Source organism: Peromyscus maniculatus, chromosome X (genome assembly GCF_049852395.1).
Source record: "Peromyscus maniculatus bairdii isolate BWxNUB_F1_BW_parent chromosome X, HU_Pman_BW_mat_3.1, whole genome shotgun sequence".
Taxonomy (NCBI): Eukaryota; Metazoa; Chordata; class Mammalia; order Rodentia; family Cricetidae; genus Peromyscus; species Peromyscus maniculatus.
The window spans coordinates 74677267-74694270 of record NC_134875.1 but is presented as its reverse complement, the minus strand read 5'-3'; the positions used below and the strand labels follow the sequence as shown (position 1 = coordinate 74694270).

The 17004-nt window shown below is 32.1% G+C and overlaps 1 protein-coding gene across 4 annotated transcripts in view; it reads left to right on the top strand.

Moving 5' to 3' along the window:
- LOC102912650 (connector enhancer of kinase suppressor of ras 2-like) overlaps positions 1-17004 on the top strand; it is a 410055-nt gene that overhangs the window by 240682 nt on the left and 152369 nt on the right. Inside the window, exons 13-15 of one of the 4 annotated variants that reach the window (XM_076562977.1) lie at positions 5007-7444; positions 11643-11724; positions 13395-13973. The exons of 2 other annotated variants lie outside the window; for them this stretch is intronic. In XM_076562977.1, coding sequence (XP_076419092.1) covers positions 5007-7444; positions 11643-11708 — 2504 coding nt within the window. In that variant the 3' untranslated portion in view covers positions 11709-11724; positions 13395-13973. Of the gene's footprint in view, positions 1-5006; positions 7445-11642; positions 11725-13394; positions 13974-17004 lie in introns of those variants that run through there. One more of the 4 variants, XM_076562981.1, reaches the window with a different exon arrangement.

The window sequence follows — 17004 nt, the reverse complement described above, 5'->3', positions numbered from 1 at the left end:
AGTACTTCTCATCTTTTGCAGTGATCTCTGAGCCTTCATTGAAGGGATATGATACGGATGTTACATTTAGGGTTGTGCATTTCATAGTCTTTTATTTTCACTTTGAGCACTGGTGGATCTCTGTGTTAATCTCATTAGGTTGTCTTATTTGCTGGGAGATGACAGAATATTTATTGGGATATTAAAACCACATGGAATGAAAGAACTTGTTAAATCTATTTTTTCTATTATGAATACTCCTGATTTATTTTGGTTAGTATTTGAATGCATTTTCTTTTATCATCCCTTCAATTTCACTGTATGTGAACACTAAAATGTAAATGCAAAAATGGTAATACTGTCTTTAATTGAGTTTAAGTTTAAACCAATAAATAATAAGGAAGGAGTCAATATTGCCATTTTATTTTGGGATGAGAGTGTTATGGTTCATTCATTTCTTCTTTTTCTATGTTACTATCTTCCTTTGTGTCTCCCCGCCCCATTTGTGTGAATGTGTGAATGTACTTTAATACCTTTCTTCTATGTATCACATAGATGGCACACTTTATTTGAGGCTACCATGAGACTTAAGTAAAACAGCTCTTATAACTGTCTTAAGGTGATTAAGAACTCAACTTCAATTGCGTATGACAAATACATTTCCTTGTAGTTGCACAGTCTGATATTGATATCATAATTTACATATTTTAATAATATATAACCATTAGCATTTTTATAATACTTATATTAATTCTCTGAGTTTTGTCTTTTATAGTAGGATTAAAGATCATCTACTTAACACAGATACAGTATTAATACAGGCTGTATTAGTTCATACATTTACTCTTACTAGAATGTTTATAATTTTATGTTTTCATACTTAATATCCTTGTATTTCTATTTGAAGAACTTTCGTTAGCATTTCTTATAAAGTAATTCAGAATTAGATGGATTCTGTAAGCTTTTGTTTGCCAGATAAAGTATTTCTCTTTATTTACTTTTTAAAACAAATTTGTATGGCATAATACCCTTGTTTAGTGGTTTTTATTATTTCCAATACATTGAATATATCAATGGATTTTTGTCCTTTGAATCTTTTTGTTGAGAATTCTGCGAACAATGATTCCCCTATGCATCATAAATAATTTCCTTACTGTTTTTAATTTTTAATTTGCTTTTGTGATATGTGTCTTTGTATGGATTTCTTTGTCTTTACCTTATATTGGGTTTATATGACCTCATAGATTTTTTTTTCTTAGATTTGGGGCCTTTTGTCCATATTTCTTCAAATAAAATTTTCTCCTGTTTTTTCTTTATCCTTGAGTTTGCCAAAATGTGTGTACTGATACATTTGTCACTATCCTACAACTTCCTTATAATTTCATCACTCTTTTCCTTTTCTTTTTCCCCCTAACTAATTTCCAATTATCTATCTTGTTATTTTATTCTCCTTTTCCATGATTAATTACTATTGATCTACTTTAGTATTTTTTTCATTTAATTATTGTATTGTTTAATTCTTTGTTTTCTATTTGATACATAGTAATTTGCATGTAATCTTGAAATTCTCACTTTGTTGATGGCTTTTCTCATATTCTGCTGAGCATACTTATGATTATTATTTTGATTTATGATTTAGGTATATAACATATATCAATTTCAGGAAATGTATCTGGTTACTTTGTTTTGAAAATTTTCTGTATTTCATTTTTCTCTTTGATTTTTTATACTTATATCTGCACATTATAAAAACAGTCACTACTCCCAGATATTCAAGAGAGAACCTACACTAAGTACCCTGCTATCTAAATCTCAGTATCCCACAGACACCTGGAATATACTAGGTCTCTCTAAGAGTCTACTTCTCATTCTTTAAGACTTATTTTCTTGGGGAAGTGTGTAAAGCACTTGCCACAAAAGCCTGATAATTGAGTTCAGTTCCCAAAACCTAAGTAAAAGCTAGAAAGGGGAATGTTTAGTTTAATCCTATCACTGCAAAAGGAATATGGGAAACAGAAACAGTAAAGTCACTGGAGACTTGAAGACAAGCTTGAGTGGCATGTGCAGCAGTGAATAATAAGAGAGACATTGTTTGAAATAATGTGTAACAAATGCCCCATTCATACAAATAATCACACATGGGTAAGTATACACATGCATACTTCATTTACACACAAAATAAGATTTTAAAAAATATTGAAATTCTTTATGGAATGTTTCCTGAAATTCCTTGGTTAGTGATAGATTTGTGTGTGAACATAGCATTGCTTATATCCACAGTATATTCCTCAGTTTCTCTGTATCTAAACTCTACTTGATGGCTAACTAGCAAATGGTTTTTGAAATAGTGGTAAATGTAGTTGATTAGTAATAATTAGTAAATAATAAAAAAATACCAAACAATTGTATCAATACAAACAATTAGTGGGAAGTAACTAAACAGCAGTAAAAAATATTATAATTAAGAATCCTGTCTAAAATAGTATAATACATGGTAATTTCACTTATATGCTATGTTTTATTTAGGATTTTAATGCTGTGAAGAGACACCATGACCACAGCAACTCTTATAAAAAAAAAAAACATTTAATTCAGGATGGCTTACAGTTTCAGAGGTTTAGTCTGTTATTGACATGGCAGGAAGCATGGCAGTATTTAGGCAGACATCGTTCTTGAGAAGGAGCTGAGAGTTCAGCATCTTGATCCACAGGCAGCAGCAGAAGACTGCCACTCTAGGCCTAGCTTGAGCGTATAAGACCTCAAAGACATCCTCCATGATGACACACTTCCTGCAACAAAACCACCCGTATTCCAACAAGACCACACTTTCTATTACTGCCACTTTTTATGGGCCAAACATTCAAACACATGAGTCTATGAGGGCCATTCCTATTCAAACCACCATATACTATTAGAATAATGTTTAGGTAAAAACATGAATCACATGTAGATCTTTATGATAGTATGATTAGAAACAACTGTTATGAGAGAGAATAGTAACAACTAGTTTCAGTGAGAGACTGTCTTAAAATTTTAAGGGGAAAAATAGTGGCAAATGTCTGATAATGACTCTAGTCTCCACATTGGTATGCAGAACTGAGCACACATGTGCATAAAACCATACATCACAAAAATAAAATTAAAAAATTGACAGGCCTGAGTACAGTATAACATTTTCATGTCCTTTGTAGTTTGGTGTCTCTTTATCTCATGACAAATATTTAAATCCATTTATCCTCATAAGATCATATACTTAATATGCCCTTTTGCAAAAATATAAAAATTGTCATGCCATTTAATAGTGTAGTTCATCTTTAACAACTGTATACTTATTATCTGCTCTTCAGACTATTACTATTCTAGACTGTTCTACTGTTACCTTAAATATGGAATGCTATTACAAACAGTCATACTGTATTTTTTTAGAGTTTCTGCCAGGCAGTTACCCTTTGTCACTAATTTATAATAATAGCACTTTATAATTAAAGTATACTGATACTTGTGCTCAAAGACCATAGCCATTGAGGAAAATAATTACATTTTCAGTACTTTTAACATATAGCTTGGTATAGAAAATTAGTAATTTTACTTTTGTATTTATTATAAAGCATATGAATTTAGGGTACTGATCCCTTTCCTCACCATTATGCAAATATCATTTAATACCATTATGTTATCAGGGGCCCCAAAATAACTTTATATACTTATTGGAATATACTCTCATTTTATTAGAAATAAAATCATGAAGTCTTTCTAGGAAGAAATGTTTCATTATAAGTAAATCATATATGCCTTATCCTAGTGAATATCTTTCAAAGTATACCTACTTGATTGTGCAACTTTTATAAACACCAAAAAATAGTAAAAATTATAATGATCTTTTATGATTTTATGATCTTTTATATGATCTTATGATGATAAGGAAAATTTGATGAGAAAGCCTATGTCTTTGTCTGTAAAATTTATTACCAATTTCTAAATGGAAATTACCATTCAGTATTCCTAAACTCTTTCCAAAATATGATTTCGTGTTTAAGCATAAAAAAAAATCTTAAAACTTGGAGGGAATGGCAAAACAGATGTTTATATTTGTTTTTAAATTTCAATCATGCACCTGCCTATGTACCTTGATGACAAGATTATTCATAATGAAATTCAATAATTTTAGTTTAATTTTAAAGCTAATATAATGGTAAATATCTACATTTCCAGGGTGATATATCATTGAGTTCTTGATAGCTATACAAGATATCATTGCTATTAACTTTCATACCAGAATATATATCAAATACAAGGGTATCTTTTTCTCTCTAAATATACAGATTTTATACATTATAAATGCTGTAGCCTAGAAACAAATAACATTCTTAATATTTCTAGAAACATAATGAAACAATGTAGATAGATTTATCATAACAAATTTGTAAAGCCATAGTTTTATATTGGTCACAGCATTTTATGCATTCTTATATAATGATTTCTTTTCTAAAGAGTAAGCTCTATCAACTTGAAGAAAATGACTATCTGAAGTAAATGACCATGTTTCATTTATATCTTAAAAAGCAGAAAATTGCATTTAATTGAGAAGAAAATTTAGGGTCATGGCCTCCCCTTAAAAAGTCAAATGAGTTCAACCTGGAGGAAATGGGAATGGGGGGTGGGCTGGGGGGAAGGCGGGGGGGGAGAACAAGGGAATTCGTGGCTGATATGTAAAATTAAATTTAATAAATAAATTTAAAAAATGAAAAAAAAACATATTTGCTCTGACATACAATATGCAGAAAATACAATTTATGTGGTAGGTGGTATTGGTCCAACTTCTTTGTTTTGTGTATGGAAAATTATCAGTTGTCCATATGAAAATAAATTTAGAAAATACAATCAGAAAAAAAAGTCAAATGAAACTAACCATAATACTTTGAAGGAAATTATATTTTTTGCACAGATTTCTATTGTAATATGAACATAAAAGTTATATTCACTATATATTTGCCTAGTCTTGCTCATATTTTATTCTTCTCTCTTAGTTTGCAGAATTCAGTTAGCAAGATACAAGACCGAAGACAAAACTGTGAGATTCAAAGAGGCATCTTCAAGTCTCAGTGACATGCATCTCTCACAGGAAAAAATAAAGGAAAAGCACAACTATATCTTTTCTCCAGACTCTCAGACATTTACAGATGAAAAGTATCACGGAAAAGCCAGCCGGAAAATATCTGTCTATAAGCGCCATTGCAGGGAGTATAGATATGCCCATGGTTGTGAGAGTTTTCAGTATCAAATTCCTCTAAGTTCTGAGACTTGCACCTCTAATGTGTCATCGGTTGTTGGCAGCCCAAATTCCGAGAGTCCTAAATCTGTCACAAGACAAAAGACTCGAAGAAGTCTTACATATTCTTTGGATGTGGAAACTCAAAAATGTGCCAGATGTTTTATGGAAATCAGTAACTCTTCTTTTCATAAATGCCCCATAAATTCTGATGATTCTGACTCTGATTCTTCTTTATATGGCCAGATTTCCTCAGATTCTAAATATTCTCTGAGCTCTAAAACTGTTAGACACTTCAAGACTTCTCGAAATAGCCCTTCATCTCGATCCCTGGATCCTAAGCATCATGTGGGCATCCGCTGCTCTCTGCATGGGGATGATTTTAACTATTCTGTGGATTCTACCTCTTATTTACATTGTGAAAGTTGTTCAGCTCTCCAAAATCTTAAGAGCTCTGCTGCTACCCATACCATTCCTATAACATCTAAAAAAACCACGGGCAAACATAATACCTGTGGCCACATATTGTCAACACCAGTAAGATTATCTGAAAGTGAAAGCAAGTTCAACCTTACTGCCCAACCTCAAAATAAGGATAATCCTGATGACAGCATTATTAAATTTATCAGTGCTAGAAATATCAAAGATGAGGCTGATGTTGAAGATAAACTTCTTTCCAAAGATGAGACAGACCATGAAGATGAGACAAATACTGAAGATGAAACAGATGCTGAAGATGAAACAGACACTGAAGATGAAGACAACGACAAAGATAAGAAAGGTCCCAATGACAAATCTGACCCTGATGGCAATGATCCTAAAGATGGCAACTCTGAAAATAATACTGATAGCAATAGTAGGTCTGATCCTAGTGGTGCTTCTGGGCCTACAAGTGGACCTGATTACAGCAATGATGGTGACTCTAAAAATGTAACTGATCGCAACAATCAATCTGATCCTGCCAATGATAATGCCTCCAACAGTGACATTAACTTGAAATATATCACTGATTTAGACAGTTCTTCTGATCTGGCAGAAGATTTCAATCAACACAGTAATGCTACCAAGGGTAGCACAAATCCAACCACTGCCTCTGGAAACGAAAATAGAACTGTGCTGGACTACATTTCTGGTTCCAACAATGATGCTGTTCCTAGAAATGACATTGGACAAGGAAATAATACTTACTCTGAGAATATTAGACCAATTGCCAACAGTTTTGACTTCATCAAAAATGAGACTGATTCTAACAACAATCCCAGTCCCCCAAATAGCCATAGACTACCAAAAGATCTTGAGTCTAACTATAATACCAAACCCTGTAATGCTACTAGTCACAATGTTGTTAATCCTAACAATATTTCTGATCCTAACTATAACACAGAGTCTACTAGCACTGCTGTTCACAAATATACAGATGCCATAAAACATTATTCAGACCTTAATGATATCACAGTGTTTACATACAAAGTAGGGTCAAGTTTTCTAGTTAACCCAAACTATTTTTGCATAAAGAAATATATTAGTAGACCCAGCTCTTTACTTAACACTACCAATGCCATTGCTACCAGCAACATCACCAGCTGTACTAATGCTATTAGCTCTCAGTTTACTGCTGGAAAAAACTATGCCCCAGATAATAAACATTTCCCTAGATTTAGTCATTTTAATGGTTTCAACATTATCATCAAAAATATTCAGAATGCTCATAATTCTACTAGTACCATCAATACTAGTATTTTCACTGATACTGAATTAAAAATCAGCTCCATATCATCTATTCTTAAAATTATTTATGGAAATATCTCTAATTTTATTGCTGGCACCAACCATATTTCTTATCCTGATTTTTTGATAACCTCTGAATTTTATGATCCACTTGAACATGGTAGAGTTTATATAATTTTTGATAACCAAAATATTGGTGCTCAGTTCCAAAACTCTGCTGCATACATGGACTCTGATACTTCTAAGTATGCCACTGGGTCAGCAGATGCCCTTGATGCCAAAGAATCTGGCTTTTTAAAAGATTTTCCTAGGGTCCAGAATCCAATTGGCATCAAGGATTCTTCTCCTTTCAAGATTCTTTCCAATCAAAATATTCCACTCCCTAGTTTTGATGTTATAGTGGAAGCTGAACTACAAGATGTTGTGAAGTGTGCTATATCATCAGGTGCTGTGAATCAATTATTTAAGGTAAGTTTACACAAATACACATCTCAAATTCATCTCTGTTTCCTGTATTTTTAGTGTTAGGTTATTGAACATAGTTTAAAATTATTTTACTTAGTTGCATATATAAACTCTGGAATAGAGGAGACAAGTTATCCGGTATTACTTCTTTGACACATTAAAGTCTGTAGTATGATATTCAATAAGAAATATTCATCTTGTATACATTTGGTGAATGGGAAGATGGCTGAATAGGCTTTAATAGACTGTTCTACTTCTCTACTTTATTAACAATGTTTGAATAGTTCATAAACAGAAACCTAGTCACAAGTGAGCTAGTAAAATTTTTACACATGTAACGCCCACGTGTACCCTTGTTTTGGCTATATTCCTCTTCAGTAATAGAAGAAAGGTTAAGGGAGCTATGGAGGGGAAGGGACAGAAGGAAGAAGGAAGAAAGAGAAGAGCAATCAAATCAAAATTAATCTTAAGTATTGTGAATGAAACCATTTAACCAAAATCAACTTTGAAAACACTCTTTTTTATTTAATATTTTTTTTTATTTTACATACCAAAATACTGATCTTTTTAAGAAGGGTATTTGATGTAGCTTTGGCATTCAAAATTCTCATTTATTTCTAAATTAATAGCACTTGAGTTATTTTGGTGACATATCAGAAAGCAAAGCTCCCCAATTGCTTTTCTAACTTTAGTTTAAAACCTGTTTATCTTATTTTTCTTTATAATGAATAAACCTTTTTTTTCATGCATTAGCTGACTTTATTCAGAGAATCAGAAAATTTATACTCTAGGGTTAAGAAGAGTCACATAGTAAAGTGTACAATCACAAGGACAAGCCACACATGGCAAAAAAAAAAAACCATGTTGTTCCATAGAGGCATGTAAACAAATAGCAATAGCCAGTTTAATGAATAATCTGAAACAACTCCTATCCGCTACCAGGGAGCAGTATGAAAACACATTCCAAGAACAGTGTGTTTTTGAAGAAACTGAGGTCATAAGACCCTTGTCTTGTTTTCTTGGAGTTTTCTCAGAAATACTCAGAATTCTCACACAACTCCATTTTTAGACAGTGTTCCAACATGTGCCAGATCTGTGCATTGAAAACAACATTTTTTTTTGAGAAACAAAAGTAACTAAATAAATTGAGAGATATACTCCCTCGAGTTAGAAAAGTCAGTACCATTAAGGTGTCAGTTTTTCCAACTTTGCAGGTTAAATATAATCACAATCAAAATATTTTTATGTTAATAACAAAAAATGTGATATTTGCTGGGCATAGTGGTGAATACATTTAATCACAGCACTGGGGAAGCAGGCCAACGAGGTGCATATAGATCATTCCAGGTGCTCCCAAACTTCAGGAACCTATATTTTTATCAAATATTTCCTTTAGTAGTCTGAATTACATGCACAAATTAAGATTGCTAAAGTATATGGAGAACTGTTTTTGACAATAAGTACTGTTTTTTATGTAACTTTATGAACACATTATCAACAAAGCATAATTAAGATGCTATACATTAAAATTTTATCCCTTTTATACTTTAGACAAAGTAAATAAATTTTTAGTGTCTTGTGCAAATATTCAACTTTATATAATTTTTCATAAAATAAGTAAATGAGTGTAACTATACATTTAGAGTGCAGCACAGATTCAAATAGCCAAAAGAGAAGTACAAAATTATCTCCTTAATGCTTTTATTAATTTAGTAGAGAACAGTTTTATGGTTTTTCCCAAGAGACAGCTTCTTCCTAGAAACAGCAAGTATGGCTTTTATGTTTTTATTATATAAACTTAAAGTTAATACTGGCTAATTATAAGTAATAAAAGTATTGCTCAGATAAAATCTTTAAAATTTAAAGAGTTTGTTTTTCTTGTTTTTCCAATTATTTCTCTCAAGTGAACGTTTGTTTGCATTAGTATGACAAAAATTGAAATATGTTTTATTTATTCTTTTGTTATTTATAGCCAAATGAAAGCATGGTTTTAAAGTTTACAATTTTTGAGGACTATAGTTAGCATTTTGTGGTTAAAATTATGGCACTTAAGAACTATGTTTTCTAACTAAGGGTGACAAGATGAAATATACCTACAAAATAGATTTCATTTACATTAAAAACAAATTTTCCAAGTGCAAGGCATTGATTTCTCTAAAATATAATAACAAAGTGAGCTTTTTATGTACTATGTATCAAAATAAATATTATACCTGGCAATATATTTTCTAATGTTTATATCAGGACTAGACAATTGAAATATTTGCAACCAACTAAAATGTTTTTATTGGAGATAGCAGGCTTCACAGTAAATTGTGAATAGCTTTGGAAATAATATATTTGTTGTGCCTTCCAAAACAGTATTTTCTGCAAGAGTAGTTGCCTTCCCTTAGACATTTGGTGTTCCAGATTTCCCTGGTTTATTATATCCATGTTCATTGAACACAAAAATTGTCAATAGAACATGTATGCTTTTCATTCATACCATTAACAAAATGATAGAATCTCACGTTTCAGAAATAGAACTTTTCTACCAATCACAATCAACTAAAACAACCAACAATGGTCCAGCATACATAGTTAAACTACTTGTACCTTTTTTATTGAAGTGTTTAATAGACATTTAATAATTAAGCCATCCTTTATGCTATAAAATAAAGTCTAAGTGATAAACATAGATGCTAGCATCTAAAAACTCACAGTCTACTAACTTTCATATAAAACAAGTACACATTTGAGATATCAGGTAAAAGAAAACAAACTTAATAGCTTCTCTGAGTTTCCAGAGTGGTTTGAAATGTTTAAGATACTTTGATCACAACACATTGCCAGTGTAATTAAGTTAGTTCAAAGTATATGTGTAGGTTATCATTTTGTGCTACAAGTTTTAGAAATACTTAATGATATCTTAATTCCCAAAGTTATCTCTTTTATGGTAATGGCTAATGTTGTCTATAGTAGAATTAGAACTACATTACTAAATGACTAGTGTCATTGAATAAGTTATCTAAAAGATTATAAAAGCAGAAGTAATACAATTCCATATTTGATGACAGATGTGAATAACTTACAAGAACTGCATTAAAACAATTCAGTCAGCCATTTTGTATTTACAGCATAATGTTTCAAGTACAAAATGATGAAATAATGACACTGAAAAATAAAATACTTTTATGAACAATACAATACTTTTATATAGTCTAATAAAACTAGAAAGTTATTAGTATGGAGTAGGCATTTCCATTAATAAATGTTTGCACATAACAAATATGCTTTTTGTGCTGAAGTTCCCTCTTACATCTAAAAAGTGCTGCAAATATAAATCAGTAAACATGTTCTTATTTATAAGTATGTTGAATATTTGAGAGATGCAACAGATAAGGCGCTGTTTTGGAAAGACTGAAAGTTACAATATAACATTGTCAAAAGTAAAATAGTCTTAAGAGGACAGAAGTTGTTGGACTTGTACCTTTAAGTGCTATCCCTAGTATAACATGTCCTTCCTGATCTTATTACCATGGTGGATTTTATACTCTTTGCTCTTTTGGGTCCCGCCACCCAGTTCCCAAAAAAATGGAGATTTATTCTTAGGAATGCTTGGCCTTAGCTTGGCTTGTTTCTAGCCACCATTTTTAAAATTATCCCATCTACTTTTTGCCGCTGGGCTTTTATCCTTCTCTGTTCTATATACCTTTCTTTACTTCTATGGCTTGCTGTATAGCTGGGAGTCTGGCCCATAGAGTACCCCTCTTCTTCCCCTTTTCTCACTCCTCAGTCCTCTTCCCAGATTTTTCCTTATATTTATTTTCTCTGAGTGCCAGCCCCAACTATCCTTTCTCCTACCTAGCTATTGGCCATTCAGCTCTTTATTAGACCAGTAAGATGTTTTAGACAGGCAAAGTAACACAGCTTCAGAGTTAAACAAAGGCAACATAAAAGAATACAACACATCTTTGCCTCATTAAAACAAATGTTTCACAGCATAAACAAATGTAACACATCTTCAACTAATATGTAACAACAGAGGGTCATTTATAAGTTTAATTAGTGAGGTTAACAGACTTTAAAACAAATGTTAAATGCCCACATAGTCCAGAGAATGCAGTGTCCTTCTAAAAAAAATGGCCCTCAATATATTTACATAGAGATAATCAATTTGTTCACTCCTGGCTTTTTATGAGTATGCTATATTTTCTTACAGTGGAAGATGTGTTTCTTAGAAATTTTCAGTCTGAAATACCACGAAAGATCTCCTGTTCAAAGATAAAGGCAACTTGCTCAAGGTCTGTTAATCGTTCGACTTCCTTACTAAGAGCACCATCAGTGTACTAAACATCACCATAAAGTAGCTATTTGATATAACAATTTAATATTTTTCCATGTTACTAAAGTACTTGATGGTCTCTTAGTGTTATATTACTTGTCAGATAATGATTTTTATCTTTCATATTTTTGTAGTGTTGAGTTATTGAACCAGGGCCACTGTTGTGTTAGACAAATGATCTGGCATTTAACTACACCTATAACTTAGATGGGGACTTGAAATGTTCAGTTGAGATATAATAAATTGAATTGTATTTTATTTTTGGTATAGTTAAACGTCTCAAATTTAATATAACCAAAGTATTCTCTCCAAGAATTCTGAGAGGGGGAAAAAATGCAATTAAAAAAAGAGAGAGCCACTACTAATGTAAATCTTTCAGTTGTTCTCTGGATAATTTATGAGAAAAATCATCATTAATCTTATAAAAGATGAAGATGTTGCCAGGTAAGATGGCACATGCCTTTAATTCTAGCACTCCAGAGGCAGAAACAAGCAGATCTCTGTGAGTTCGGCATAGCCTCATCTATATAGCAAGTTCCAGATAGACTAACAAAGACTACATAATAAGACTATGTCTTAGAAAAGAAAAATAGCTTTAAACTTTGTTTTAAACCTTTCTTTACATTTATGTGATGTGTTGTTTTCTGAGCCAAATACAAACCTACAAAGACATGAGTGAGGAATCTAAAGTGAACCAATTGTCCCAAGTTCCAAGTAAAAAACACCTTTGTTACTGCTTTGGTGTATAGAAAAATAAATGCCTATGACCTTTCTGAAAGCAATTTCAGAATCATAATTTCCCTGATTCTTCAGGGTTTCTCATCTAGTTTTCTATTATAGTATCAAAGCTGCACTTTTCATCTAGTAAATTGTATACTACCAATAGAAACTGGTAGCATCTAAATAAAATACATAGTGATAAACAATGAAGAAAGAAAAGTTTGTGATAGGCCCTGAAATGACAATTTATAGATAATAATATATGATTCTCAACCAGAAAAAAAATACTAAGATTGCTAATTATGAGAATTTTAAGCAGTTCAGAAAATATGTAACTCATTCAAAATATTCTTCGATACAAATTGTAAATGGTATGTAAAGTTACATAATAAAAGATTGAGAAATTGATGAAATTGGAGGATAGATAAAATTTGCGGTTATTCAAGTGCTTAGTAATACAAAATACACTTTTAAGTAGTTACATTATCTCTATTTCCCACATGAGGAATTAGAAGCATAGAATATTTAAGTAACATTTCCATTATTACATAGCTATAAGATGAAATAGCATATAATTAAACATATAGAGTTAATTTCTATATTAGATATAACTTTCTATTGTAGCAATCAAATACAGTAAGCATAGCATTAACCTAATATATCATGCATATAGGTTACAAACTAACTTCACTTTGGTCCCATCTTAGTATTTTAATAAACAGTATTATCCCTGTTATTATAAGATAATCATAGCAGTATCTTGAGTAAGGACTTGAACTTTTCAAGGGTCACAATATCTAACATTTTCTATTAAATAAACTATTTAAAGTACTCTATAAGAAGAAATATATTTTTCTTTTATTATCACTGATGACTCCCTAGTTTTTTTTTTTTATCCTGTTGTTGCAGCTCAGCCTCCAAACAGGTAGCAGACAAAACCTTGGCCTTTGATTAATGAAAAGAACACCTTGAGATAGAAAAGACAAAAGCACAACCAAGAAGGATCTGAGGATATGAGCAAATAACTTCAAAAAGAACTACAAAGATCCCTGAGCAATGTTTATTTTATGTTTATTCTTAGATATTCTCCCTATTATATGTCCATGCATTTATTGTCTGTTGTGGCCACAAATATTTCAAAGTACCATGTGATATTTGCCCCATCCATATTACTTATATGTGACAGACTCTGGAATTAGGAGAAGGACACACTATAATCTTCTCTAGACATACAAAAGTAAATTTTATTGTTAAATATTCAAAATGCAGACATGTTTTCCAACCAGAAATTCTTCCCTTTATTTTTATTCATAAGAAGATAGCTTTACCCTTAAAAAATTAAAGACAAATTTTATTTAGTATTGTGGTGACCATTTTAGATTTAAAAGAACCCATTCTTAATCTATATTTTATTGTTAATCTTAATTGTTATTGTTATCACTGTCTTGTGAGTATGGAGCTCAAAATTAAAATAGTTAAGACTCATCAGTATTGTGTAGTGTTTGTTTAACTTTCTATTTATCTCATTCAAGTGAATCTATCTATGGATCCTCCTGAAAGAAACAACAGATCATATAGGACTTAACAATATAGCTGAAAAATAATTGAAATAAAAGAAAATTTATTTCCTTTTCAGTTAGAAGACAGAGCTAGGTTTCTAGACATACTTAAGTAAACACCTTCTTTTGACTCTTGATTTCCAGGTACACTACACACTTAGGACAATCAAGCCATCCAAATTTGAGAAATCTTTAAGTAAGATACAGACAGTTTAGAAACTCTGTGTGCTCTATTACGCATTAGTGTCTTCTCCAGCTAGCCAAGTCTCCTAAATATTCTACGCCTTACTTTGTTTATACACATACACACACATACACACACACACACACACACACACACACACACACACACACACACACACACACAGCATGTTCTCTTTCATACCTTACCTCAACATAAAAATCACCTCCTTCATAAGCCTCATATAAACAATATGGATGGGCTCTGTCCACCAGTTTTTTAGTTATAGGTCATTAATGTAGATCTTAACACATGTGGGGAACTACCAATAGTTTAGCATGCATAGAGTTCATTGTGTAGATGGGGTGGTGATAGTAACTCATATTGGGAACAGATGTAAGACCCTTGTTTACCATAATAGAAGAGTCAGGCTTCTCTAAAATAAATGGATAATTCTTAAGAACTTAAAGCAGGGTAATAATATGATATGATTGAGCTGCAAACAAACCAGTTTATTGGTTGTATGGAGGATTGATTTTAGAGGAAGCTGAGAGTTAAGGGCACTAGAAAGCCTGTCTCCCTGTATTATTGTAGACTTTTAACTCAAATGGTCTTGAAATAAGGCAGTAGGTAGTAAAAATGGAGATGAGAAAGTATACTTGAGATATTGAAATAAAAACAACTTAAAATTGCTGTGCCGGGCGGTGGTGGTGAACGCCTTTAATCCCAGCACTCGGGAGGCAGAGGCAAGCGGATCTTTGTGAGTTCAAGGCCAGCCTGGGCTACAAAGCGAGATCCAGGAAAGGCGCAAAGCTACACAGAGAAACACTGTCTCGAAAAACCAAAAAAACAAACAAAAATGCTGAATAATCGGATGAGGGGGGAAAGAAGGAAATACTTAAGAGAACTCAGTTTTCTGATGTGAATGATATTGGTGGTATGATTAATCTAAAAATAGAAAACAAAGAGTATTATGTATGCCCGAGGAGATAGTTACATTTGACTTAAGATTTAGAATCTGAGTAACATCTAGAAATGATATCCTTGGCCCTGCAAGATTTCTCAGTGGTTAAAGGTGCCTACTGTCACTACTGATGATCTACATTTGATCCCTAAAACCTACATGGTGGAAGGAACAAACCAACTCCCATAATTTATTCTCTGACCTCCACACATGTACCAGTGCACATGCACACACATACACACTCACAAATTATAAATATATTTTTTAAATGAAAGTAAAAAATGTAAATGAAAATGATGTTCCAGATTTATCTAGTGTGAGACCAGAATCTTAAGTGCCCTCAGTGAAGAAAGAAAGCTAAGCATAACAATGTTAAGAATACCTTGTTTTGTTTTGTTTTGGTTTTTGGTTTTTGGAGACAGGGTTTCTCTGTGTAGCTTTGCACCTTTCCTGGAACTCGCTTTGGAGACCAGGCTGGCCTCGAACTCACAGAGATCCTGGCTCTGCGTCCCGAGTGCTGGGATTAAAGGTGTGTGCCACCACCGCCCATCCAAGAATGCCTTGTTTTTAATGTATTTTATTTCCAGAACCTTACATCTTCTTTATTTGTATCAATTAGGTGAAGAAAAACCTAAAATAAACAAGAAAGTAACAAACTACATGTTTACATTGAATATAAAATAAACATTCATTGATTTCTGAGTCTTTTCTGCATAATCCTAACATATATGAATAAATTTTCTTTTTAATTCATTTCATTCAATAACAAATTTCTATGAAAATGTTTCCTCTAGATTTTACTGGTAAAGCACACTCTAAATATACAGGTTTTTTTTTAATTCAGTAAATTGTACAAAACAAGTTTTCATAGTTACTCAACTTGGCCTCCTTGAAGATGCTATTCATTCTGTAAAATAAACCAACAAAGTTGTCGATATATAGGAAGGATATGGCATAAGGCTCTAACATCCTCTCCAGAGCTCCCCTATAGTCCTTTTTTACATAGTTTACTGGATTCTGAAGTTGTCCCAAGTTATGTATTCACATCTGAAGATTTGGAGCTAGATGCACAGAAGAGAGAAAACATTTGGTGTTTGTCTGAATCTGGGTTATCTCATTCAATATATTTTCTAATCCACCCATTAATCTGAAAATTTCATCATTTCTCAGTTTTCTGCTGTTAAATACCATTCCATAGTGTATCTGTATCATATTTTCATTATCAATTTTTTCATATGAATAGCATCAAGGTTGATTAGATTCACTGTTGTGAATAGAGCAACTGGACATTTGCTAAATAAATATCTGGAATAGATTGTCAATTCCTGTGTGCATTTTCCAAGAAGCAATATAGCTAGTTCATATGGTAGACTCATTCTTAGCTTTGGGGTAATTACTACACAGATTTGCAGAGTGACTGTACCAGGTTGCAATCCTACCAACAGTAAATGATGGCTCTCCTTTCCTCATGCCTTATGCAGCATTTATTTTGTTGCCTTTAGCTATTCTGACTAAGATAAGATACAATCTCAAAGCTGTTTGGATTTTCGTTTCTCTAATTGCTAAGGATGATGAACATTATTGAGATGTTTCTTAGCCATTTTGTTTCCTTTGAGAACTCTCTCTTTAGATCCATAGCCTGTTTATTAAATAGGTCATTTGTTTTTATGAGTCTCTTTTTGAGTTCTTTATAAATCTTGGACATTAATCTTCTATCAGAAGTGTAGCAGACAAAGATTCTGATCTTCACTTTTGTTTCCTTAGCAATTCAGAAACTTTTAGTTTTATGAGGTCCTACTTTTCAATTGTTGGCCT